We start from the raw sequence: 11,522 nt of genomic DNA on the forward strand, positions 1-11,522 counted from the left end.
ATAATTGGGTTTTAGAGATTACAAGAGAAAGGTGCCCATGTCGGCATTGGTAGGAGACTGAGGAATGCCTCATTCTATAGGAACTACTTCTGCAATGCTAAGAAAAAACCATTGAAAGCTCTGGGAAGATATCACTGACCCTTTTTTTTTTTTTTATTTGTTTAGATGAACTGCTATACAGTTGTAGCCTAGCAGTAGATGAACTGCTATACAGTTGTAGCCTAGCAGTTGTTGAAACCTATTTTTTTTTTTTTTTTACAGGGTATGGAATATCTTACAATTAAACGGTATATACACAGAGACTTGGCAACTAGAAACGTTTTGGTTGAAAATGAAAACAGAGTAAAGATTGGAGATTTTGGATTGACAAAAGTATTACCACAAGACAAGGAATACTACAAGGTTAAAGAGCCTGGTGAAAGCCCTATTTTCTGGTATGTTAACCTGCATATATTTATTAGACACGTTTTTTTTTTTTCATTTAGTCACAGCGTTTTATTTACAGCTAAGGACTGAAAGTGAAGGGTAACAAGTATAACTTAAATAAATCCATTGTAGAAGAATTTGGTCCAAGGGCTTTTTTATTGAAGACATATAGGTGAGAAAAATTAAAAACTGTGCTTGTCTTCAATGCTTGATTCTGCCAATGCAAGACAAATAACAAATCACCTGCTTACCGGAGTGCCTATCACAAGGACTTCCCATTTTGCATCATGGAGGGACAGACCAAACTGACAAGCAGAAAGGCTTTTAATTGCAGAAGAGATATACTATGGGACATATTAATAAAGTATTGAATTTGACATCCACCAAACATTCACTGCAGGTGAATCTTCCAGGAGCATGTGTTTTAAATAATAGTGATTGATTCACCTCCAGTGAATATTTGGGCAATGTCACAATTACCACTTTATAAATATTGTTAGAAATTAACACTGCTCGAAGTGCAACTGCCTAGATACTTGAATATATGTTTTTTTTTATAACAGCTGCACTCCCTGCATTGCACATATTAATACCAAGACATATATAAGAAGAACAAATGTTGCGCTGTCATTAAAGGTGCTTTAAATACTAAATCGGAACCATAATAAAATTGTGTCATAATGCAAATATCCATAAAGTGCATAAATGTGCTCTGAAAAGCTAATAAAATAGAATTCATTACATTTATATCACAAAAAGTCTGCAAATAGTAAATAAAGAAATTTAAAAAATTCATACTGTCATGCAAAAATTATTGTGCCAAATCCAAAAATAATATACAAAACATAAAATCCCAAATACAATACTGATGAAATAGTGCTCCACAAATGCACTTCTTAATTGAATAATGCGCCACCCAATCATGCTCCAGGACAATGAAAAAAATGGGTTCTTACCAGACATGAAGACCTTTTTACAGGGTCTGACCTCCCCTTAGAAGGCCCATATAACGATTGATCCCTTAATAAGGATCTCCGGATCCCTCAGCAGGTCAGTTGTCATTCACCAATCAAGCAAAGTACGTGTGAATAAAGGGAGAGAATTACTTATTACACAATGTCCATAAAAAATTTGTTTTTTTTTTAAATGGGGCATATGCTCACAAGCGTGATAAGACAGCAGGTATTCAGTACAAATGTCATACTGCACCCTGGCGGGCATGCTGATGTTCCCACTATGTCCGCTGACCAGCGGTAGTGGTGACATCAGTATGCCTGCCAGGGCACAGGAGGACATTTGTATTTAATTCCTATTGTCTTATCCCACTTGCGAGTATATGTCTTATTTTTAATAAAGCCCAATTTTTTTTATGGACATTGCGTAATGAGTGTTTCTCTTTTTTCCTCTCTTCGCTTAATATAATTGGTCGATGACAGTTGACCTGCTGGGGGATCTGGAGATCCTTATTAGGGGCCAATCGCTAAATGGGCCTTCTGAGGGGAGTTATTTTCCATACCTACAGTGAGGGGTGTTCTCACTGAAGCGAGGTCAGACCTTGTAAGGTAATAAGGTAGTCTTGTCTGGTAAGTGGCCATTTTTTTCATTGGTGTGGAGCATGACTGGGTGATCTCCTAAGGCACTGTTCATTTAAGAAGTGCAAATATAAAAAGAATAATACCGCGCTAATAAACCAATGTGAAAAAAAAACATACTGGCTTAAACCTCGAGACACAGTTGGCGAAGTCCATCTCCATCAGAAATGTGGTGACATTTTGGATATCTCGATTGAATATTCCTAGGACTTCCTGGGACTTTTTTGTATTTAGTACAATCATTTTTGCATGACAGCACTCATTTTATGAATTTTGTTATTTATTTGCGGAATTGTTCTGGTATATATTTTATGAATTGTATTTTATTGATTTTTCAGGGCTCTTTTATGGATTTTTGTGTTATGACAGCACTGAGTTTCATTATTTTTCGAATTTAGTATGTAACCTCCCTAGCGGTATTCACGATTGTGGCTCGGGGTGGAATTTCAGTGCCATTAGCGGTAACCCCGAGCCACACATTTGGGGTACTGCCAGGGAGAAGTCGCTGGATCCTGGAAGAAGTTACTTACCGTGTCCCCGGGATCCCGCGATGTATTCCGGCAGTGTACGGCAGCCGGATTTTCCGCCTGATGCTGTGTGCCCCGGCTTCCGTTCCCTGTGAGCGTCGCGTCACAGGGGGGGGGGGACCGGCGGCAAATTCAAAAAGTAAAACACACTGATATATTGTAATCCTATTCAATTACATTACTTAATAAAATAAATTGACCTTAGTTTGCCTCCCAGTTTTACTGTACATATATATATATATGTGTGTATATATAATATATATATATATATATATATATATATATAATTTAACTTATTTATAGTTATTTATTATATTATTATTATTATATATTAATATATATTTATTATATTATAATTTATGATTTTGTGTTTCAAAATGTATCACATCTGGGATGTCTACTAGAGTCTTATTTGGTCAGGTTTTTAAGTATTTCAGTAATTAATTACTAAGACTTGTAGGCCTACAATACATAACACCAAATTTCCATGCAAAATATTGTACCGCTTTTGGTACAAAATTCCTGACATAATCATACTGCCAAGGAGGTACCTTTTAATGACCGTTTATAAATATGCCCCTATGTCTTTATGGGGTTGATTTACTAAAACTGGAGAGTGCAAAATCTGGGGCAGCTGTGCATGGTAGCAATCAGCTTCTAACTTCAGCTTGTTCAATTAAGCTTTGACAATAAAACCTGGAAGCTGATTGGTTTCTATGCAGAGCATCACCAGATTTTGCACTCTCCAGTTTAAGTAAATCAACCCCTATTTCTCTTTTGCAGTTAGTTTTTTACCTTCCTCCTTGCAGACTACTTGAGCCACTGCACAGCTTAGTCTACATTCTTGGTATGCCATTGTGTCAGAATTAATTAACTTTCCTACATGGGAGTGACTTTATCCTGGGCCTGCCAATCAAGGTGGCTGAAGATGGCAGAACCCAGAGGAAGATCAGGTGAAGATCTTGGTGCTGTAGAGGGGGCTCAAGGACATTGCTTAGCTGGAGGGTAAGTATAGGGGGCTTTAGTTAATTTGTAATTCTTGGTAGTTCTGTTTTTCTTCTAGTGACAGAAAAAGTTAAGTCGTTAATAGGATGTTACAGCTTTTTGCTTTGCTACCTTGTTCTGAAAGTGAATATTTACTAAGATACTGTTGGTGTTTTGTTTTGTTTTTGTACTACCTTTTGCAAATAGGAATCCACAGTGTGTGCATTTATTTAGTCTCCTAGGCAACTATTCTTTGCAGTTTTTTGGATTACTGCAGAGGGACTTTAAAGGTTAAACCATTTAACAAGCTTGGTGGATATAAACCTTGCAGTGCAGTTTAATTAAATATCAAGGAAGGGCTATGGTTAATTAGCAAACACTGATCATTGGGGCATTAAACTAAGGCTAGGATCACGATGTTGCAATTTTTTTTTTTTATCTAATTTTCAATGTGATTATGCAGTGCAACTTGGATATGTGGTTTGCATATTCTATGAGCCCAAAATTACACAGGAATTGCAGTAGTACAGGAACCTTTTTCAAAATCACGCCATGCTGAGTTGCATTGGTTTGTATGGGCACCGTTGGAAACAATGTGACTTAAGTTGTATCTGAAATCGCATTAGTGTGAACAGAGCCTAAATATTGTAAAATAAATTTGCCACCAACTCTCAAAGCAACTCTTTGTTCTCTGGGTGCTTACAGAGGGGAAGATCCCCATTCACTACATTATCTATTTCAGTTTTAACACCTCAGCACACCTTCTTTTCTTTGCTCTTGAATAAGAAAATTATATGATGATTTTTAGATGCTCTTTTTATCTAGCTCTTTTATATTAGTTTTTTTTCTGTTCCTTAAAAAGAAGGTGATGAAAAGATTTTGCCATTTATCCAAAATTGTGATATTGTGCCACTTATCCTATCATGAAAGTAGTGTCTGCCAGAAGCTACTTTTCATTCTACATTGTAAAAGTAGTCAAATTTTCTTAATTTAAGACTTCTCCTCATCTTGGACTTAATTTGATAAGTTTTCAGTTGAGTTGTGGACATGATGTGATTGTGCTCTTCAGTCATAGTTACGCTTTCATTTAGCTTATGTTTGTTATCACTTCAGGTATGCGCCCGAAAGTCTAACTGAGAGCAAGTTCTCTGTGGCTTCAGATGTGTGGAGTTTCGGGGTTGTCCTCTACGAGCTGTTTACATACAGTGAAAAGAATAAGAGCCCGCCTTCGGTCAGTATGCAAAAAATTAAATTTTCCTGACTTTTCATGATCTAAATTCAAACTGGCATGTGTGTATTGCAGTTGTTATGATGAGGAATTCATAGCAAAAGCATAATCAGATCATTTTCTGCCTGTTCTTGTTACATAGTTAGTTTTGTTGAACAAAGACACAAGTCCATCTAGTTGAACCAATAAAAGGGGAAAAAAATGTACAATCCTATATACACAATCTCATACCCACAGTTGATCCAGAGGAAGGGAAAAAAAACCCAGCAAAGCATAATCCAATTTGCTCCAGCAGGGGAAAAAATTCCTTCATGATCCCCCAAGAGGCAATCGGATATTTCCTGGATCAACTTATCTATAAATGCTAGTATCCAGTTATATTATGTACATTTAGGAAAGAATCCAGGCATTTTTTAAAGCAATCTACCAGAAACCGCTCTTGGGAGAGTCTATTCCAAATTTTCACAGCTACTCCTGTGAAGAAGCCTTTTTGTTTTTGGAGATAAAATCTCCTTTCCTCCAGACATAAAGAGTGCCCCTTTGTCCTCTTTGATGACCTTAAAGTGAATAATTCAACACCAAGGTCAATATATGGACCACTTATGTATTTATACACGTTGATCCTATCCCCCCTTAATTTCCTCTTCTCGAGAGAATACATTCAGTTCCTTTAATCTTTCCTCTCTGATGATCTCCTCCATGCCTCTTATCAGTTTGGTGCCCTTCTCTGCATACTCCAGATGAGGTCTTACTAATGATTTGTACAGGGGCAAAATTATATTTGTCTCTCTGGAGTCTATGCCTCTCTTAATACAAGAAATGATTTGTTGACAGATTTGTCCACCACATTTTAGATAGGATGCATTAGCCAAAAATATCACCTGTTGACTGAGATGTGTAACAAAGGTCAGAATATATTGAGCAGGCGCTATGGTATGTTAAAAAAAAAAAAATAGTTGCAATCTTCAGGTAGAGCAGTTGATACTGGGTACTTCATTTGGTCCTCTCATGATTTGCAGCCCTCAAGCAGTAAACTAAATGTCTAGTTCATTAAATCTGTACTAGCAGAATTTCAAAACTGAATGTTTCAGAACACATGTACTATTCTATTTCTCAAGGAGAACATATTGTAAACTACAGATGTTGATATTAGGTTAATCAAGCGCTGTAATTATTTTTAGGGGACATAAGTATAGGCCCTTAAGAAACACAATATGGCCTTATATGGTTTCACTTTATTTGGTGTGCCCTTTTTTTCTTTTCAGTCTTACCTGAACTACAGTGTCTGTTGGATGTCATTTTTACAAGTACTTTTGTGGAAACATATCTTTAACTACCTCCCACCAGCAAAAAATAAAAAACCCAGTGGTGATTAAATACCAAAAGAAAGCTCTATCTGTCTCAAAAAAAGATAAAAACTTTGTTTGGGTACAGTGCTGCATGACCGCACAATTGTCATTCAAAGTGCGACAGCGCTGAAAGCTGAAAATTGGCCTGGGCAGGAAGGGGATAAAAGTGCCCAGTAGGCAAGTAGTTAAAAAGTATTACATTAATTGATCTGCTTTAAGTAGACAGCTTTCTTGTGCATTATTGCTTAGTAGAAAATTCTTCCGCTAAAAAAGAAACCGTGCCATAAATTCTTTAACTTATCTAAGTACAGAAGAAAAGTAGTACAGAATATTATGACCACAATGTGGTTATGCAGAGATTTATAGTTTCGGGTAGTAAGGCCAGAAATGCAGAATGTTGTGGTGACAACATGCAGGGCTTTCTTTTTTATTAACCAAGGATCATCACGCACTGGTGACGTGACACAAATTAATACATTCCTACCAGTCATGTCTTACTACTCAAAGGGAAGGTGCACCTGCTGTAATCGCAGCAATAGTGTTGTAATATGAGAAAACATACACTGAACATTTAACCAATCACAAAAGCAGTAAATTATATCTGTAAGATCAAAGCCTACATTTTACAAGGCACAGGTGTGGGATAGTCTGTCCCATTACTTTTTGTCAGGGGATTATGGACCCCCTTTTGTTTACCTATTTATAATGAAGAATAATCCACTGCAGGCTCCTGACTGGCTGTCCAATACAATTGCCAATACTATGTTGTTCTTTACAGACATCTGACTTAAAAGGTTGATTTATGAAACATGACTCAGATGAAGAATAGAAATTAAACAGTATAGTCTCTAGGAGTCAGATCCATCTACTTCAGATGTTAGGAGCTCTCTGTAATCTGGATGAGTGCCATTTTTTAATGCATAGTTGCAAAGTATCCTGGGTAACTTAAAAAAATCAGTGTCTTATTTCACTTGGGGAAATAAGAAGGGGAAAAGTACTCCCAACGTTTATATATTCAGATAAGAAATTACATTTACATTATATACTGTATACAGTGAATGCATGGAGAAGAGGCAGACTTGTTATGATTAGGATGTTCCTATTTAGAATTGCATTTTTTACCGTAAAGTAATTTTTTATTCTGACTTGCACGTTTTTTAAATGCTTTGCAATAAGTTTGCTTTTCACAAATCTGACCTATTTTGTATTTGTAGGAGTTTATGAGGATGATTGGAAATGATAAACAAGGTCAGATGATTGTATTTCATTTGATCGAGTTGCTGAAGAACAATGGGAGACTGCCACAACCAGAGGGCTGCCCTAATGAGGTATTGCATATTTGCAGTATGGACTGCTGCTGTTTGGAAAAATGTTAATACTGAACTTTTGTAGGACAACGTTTGGAATCTTTCTGTTAGGATGGTTCAGTGTGCATATACACAATATACTACAACTCTTCACAGCCAAAGGTTTATCTGCAGTTTTATCACATATTAGTTTCTATCGGTGTATGGGTAGATATAATTGGATATTTCTATGGCTAACATGGTACAGCACTGTTATGACATGTGATAGAGTTTTATATTATGTAACATTCCCTTAAAACTTTTGTGTTTTAAAAGAATTCTTTTGAAACCAAGATGCATTTTTCTAACCCAATACAATTTTATTACCACACTACCCTAGTAAAAATGCCTCTCATTCAAGGTATGGGTATTGGTGGAAAAGTTTTTGTGCTAGCCCCTGTCCTCTGACTTTAGACTCCTCACACTTTTACACAATGGTAAAATCTTCTGAATAGGGACACTAGGCCATGATAATAAGCTGAAAGATATTCTAGTCCTTCCAACTTTATTAAAAGCTAGGAAAAAACCATAAATAGAGGTTAATTATAAAAAGCCTCCAAGACTGTTCCCATTGGAAGATTTCCCCTCGATCACTGTTTAGGGGAAAATCTAAAATTTGGGATTTCCCTTTACTTTTACTTTCATGTTCAATAAGCATGACCAATAAAGAGGATGAATCTCGCTAATGGGGGGCACAGACAGCAGTAAAAAGCGAACGTGTTGTAATCCCTCTCCACTCTATCCAAAACTAAAAATGAAAAGTTTTGTCCATTCAGTATATTTTAATTTGACAGCTTTTTTTTTTTTTTTCCTACTGTTTCAGATCTACCAAATCATGACAGAATGCTGGAACAATGTTATCAGCCTGCGTCCTTCCTTTAAAGAGCTCACTGTAAAAGTTGAAAGAATCCGGGAGTCTATGGGAGCATAAGTATAGCACAATTTGCTGGAAAAATGCATGGACCTTTCTGTATTATGCGAACAGAATGAAATGCACCATAGGGCAAACCTGTATGGTATGTGCAGGTCGTACTAGCTTTTGCAATGAAGAGTGCAAAAATGGCTTGTACAATATCTGCAGACTCAATTGTACTTTGGATCAGAAAGCATACTTTTTTTCTTAATGGAGAAAGGAGGCATCAACCATCACTTTGCATATGTTTGATGGACCGTAAAACCACAGAAGTCGTGGAAAAAGGGCACTGCCATGTTTAGTCAGTGCAGCGAGATTGCATCTTCATCACGTTTGAAGAAATTAAAATGTGTTTTGTATTTTTTGTCATGAAATGCACAGAATATTTGTACAGTTGGCAACAAACTTTACATTTAGTTTCACCTTTTTTCTAAGGGCTTATGTTAAACCTAAAACATGTTCCTTGGTTGAATTTAGCTCATATTGAACATATAGATATATATATCTTGTTTTGTACACAAGGAACAGAATAAGATATTTAATGATCTTTGAAAGAACTAGCGATAAATACATCACACTGGTGACATAAAAATCCCCTTTGCTAGCTTTATGTGTCCTGCTCAAATAGCACAACACACTGGGCATTTGGCATTATTTTTGTCCATTAAGCACTTTTATTGGGTATTTGAAACCGGAGACGCTTGTAGTTATAAAATATAAATTTTCTTGCATTTTTAAACCCTACTGAAAGTGATTTTAGCCATGCTTTCAATGGTCTCCCTTTTACACTTGTCCCATGAATTTGGACATTAAGTGTAAGTTTTGAAAACTATAACTGAGATTGTGGCTGCCAAGGGTTCACGTTGCTGGGCACACACACTGCACTGTCACATTGCTGACACTGCACTGTCATTGGGTATCTGAGTTTTTATTACTAGGTAAGGTTTGTTAAAGTGTTACCAAACCCATTAAGTCTTTCATATCTTTACATTTTTAAACATGACAATAAAATCAACCCAGGGTAGATCAGATGGAAATTATTAATATAAGTACCTCTCTTTTATTTTGCTGCCATGTAATGCCCTTTACTTACTCCACACCAGACTATAAGATAAGTGGCAGGAGCAAGCAGCAAACTTCTGACACAGCCTGCAGACATTACTGAAGAAATTTCCATCCCTTTTCCCATGGCTGCTCAGTGCCGATTGCTGCTTTCGTTATCATGTGATCAATAATAAAAAAAAAAATTAAATTTAAATAAAACTATCCAGTAAACATTAAAAGCATTTTTGCTTAGATAGATGTAAATAAAATGATGAATAACTTATTTGTCATAGATGGAGCTGGAGCTTGAGGCTCCCTGTAGGAGTTGCTGCCAATCACAATCTGGCAGCCGCCTCACAAGCCTCTGCATTGTGTGTCACACAGGGCTGATCTTTGTGTAAAGAAAAGTTCTGTCAATCATTCTCTTGATTTCGCACCCCAATCAATGTCTGCTTATTATCATGTGGGTGGATATCAGGGGAGGAGGGGGAAGATGATGTCATAGAAACGGAAATCACCCTGTAAAATGAATAACATAGTCATGTGGAGCGGCTTGGGGAGAAATCGAGGAAGGGAAAACTTCCTAAAGGCAAATGGCGGAGCATGCGCACTGAAAGTGGCAATGCAGCAACCAGAGAAGAGGGAAGCCTGAAAAAGCAGGATCAACCAGGTATTTATAACAAATGAAAAAGTATACATTTCTCTTTCGTTCATGGACGGACTTAGCTCCTGATCCTCATAACCATTGGGTTGTACTGCCCCCTAGAGGAGTAGGACACTAGTCTGAAAAAGAATCTGGCTATGCCTATGGGCAGTCCCAGGGGGTATACTCCCTCTCCCTGCTCAGTTTTTTTTTTTCTGCCTAGTCAGGAGTAAGGACCTAATTACTTGCTGGGATTTCTGGTCCTGGAAAAATTTTTGGGATAGAAATTTTTTCTCCTGGTTTTTTCCTGTGAGATCTACAATCAACTGCCAGACTGGGTGACGGGCTGGATAATCTAGATCCAGTGGTCATCCACTTAGACCAGCCAGCGCACACAGACTTCAGCTTCGCGCTAGGTCGCTCGCAACATAGCTTCACTGGACTGGGGCTAGCCTGTGAGTTAAAAGCATTGCAAGGTCGAGTACGACCGCGTCTCTGCATGAGTCACAGTGTTCCTCCTTGCCAACAGCCCCCCATTTCAATTGCGAGGGGTTCTGTCTGTAATGGTGCCTGCCTGGTTCCTGGTATGGTGAGTAGCTGTCCCCCTTCTCCCCGTGGAGGGTATTGGGGTGAACATGGGCCCCTCCTTGGGACGGTCGGACCCCCGGGTTCCCCTCCTTTCCGTCAGGCACCCCCCCTTCATCTGTCCCCCTACCTCCCTTCACTTATGTTGGGGCTGTGTGGGTGGCCTGGTCCACCTCCTGGGGTGGGGGCCGGGTGCTGTGCTGGCGATGGGGGCCAGGGGGGTGCTCTGCCGGTGAATGGACGATTGATGTGCAGGGGCGAGTTGTACCTGGTAGGGGCTCCTGCCAGGGTCCCCCGTCCTGCCTGGGTCTTTCCTGGGTCCCTGGGAGCCCCCTGGTGCCACACGGGGCCGGCATTTTGCTGTGTTTCTATGCACGGTGGCCATGTTTGTGTAGTCCAGCGGGCATTTTGCAGGGGTTTGCCTTTGAAAATAGCGGCGGCCATGACAGTGAAGCTCTGTGGGCGGCAATTTTGGCGGTGGGAGCCCCTCCTTTCACTTGCTAATCGCAGCACGTGGAGTGCAGACTATCCTGGTGGCTGCAGGTGCCTGTTTCTGCTGTGTGGGGATTTTGGTGCGGTTCTTGCCCTCTCTGCTGAAGATCGCTTAGTGCTTGTGCCTGGCAACTGGGCGTTGCTGCCCCTTTGCAGTGTTTTACACTTTTTGTGGGTTCCCCTGGTGGCTCATGATGGAGTCTTTGGAGCACATCTCCCCACCTGACCCCCTCTCTGAGGCTGCGGGGCACCCCAGGTCCCAACCATCCCCTCTCTGAGGCTGCGGGCGCTTCAGGTCCCAACCATCCATCAATGCACTGACAGCGGTCCTGAAGTCCTTTGTGTCCTAGGTGGAGGTGGTTTTCTGGCGATGGGCTAGCAAAAAGTGCCCCT

At 39.1% G+C, this 11,522-nt stretch overlaps 1 protein-coding gene across 1 annotated transcript in view; it reads left to right on the forward strand.

The window, feature by feature from the left end:
* The window catches only part of JAK2 (Janus kinase 2), a 365,079-nt gene extending 356,058 nt beyond the window's left edge, over positions 1–9,021 (forward strand). The window contains exons 21-24 of the mRNA XM_082260416.1: positions 262–434; positions 4,643–4,760; positions 7,321–7,434; positions 8,276–9,021. Coding sequence (XP_082116542.1) covers positions 262–434; positions 4,643–4,760; positions 7,321–7,434; positions 8,276–8,383 — 513 coding nt within the window. The 3' untranslated portion in view covers positions 8,384–9,021. The remainder of the gene's footprint in view (positions 1–261; positions 435–4,642; positions 4,761–7,320; positions 7,435–8,275) is intronic.
* The last annotated feature ends 2,501 nt before the right edge of the window (positions 9,022–11,522 follow it).

The sequence above is a fragment of the Pelophylax lessonae genome (genome assembly GCF_965119305.1).
Source record: "Pelophylax lessonae genome assembly, chromosome: 1".
NCBI lineage: Eukaryota > Metazoa > Chordata > Amphibia > Anura > Ranidae > Pelophylax > Pelophylax lessonae.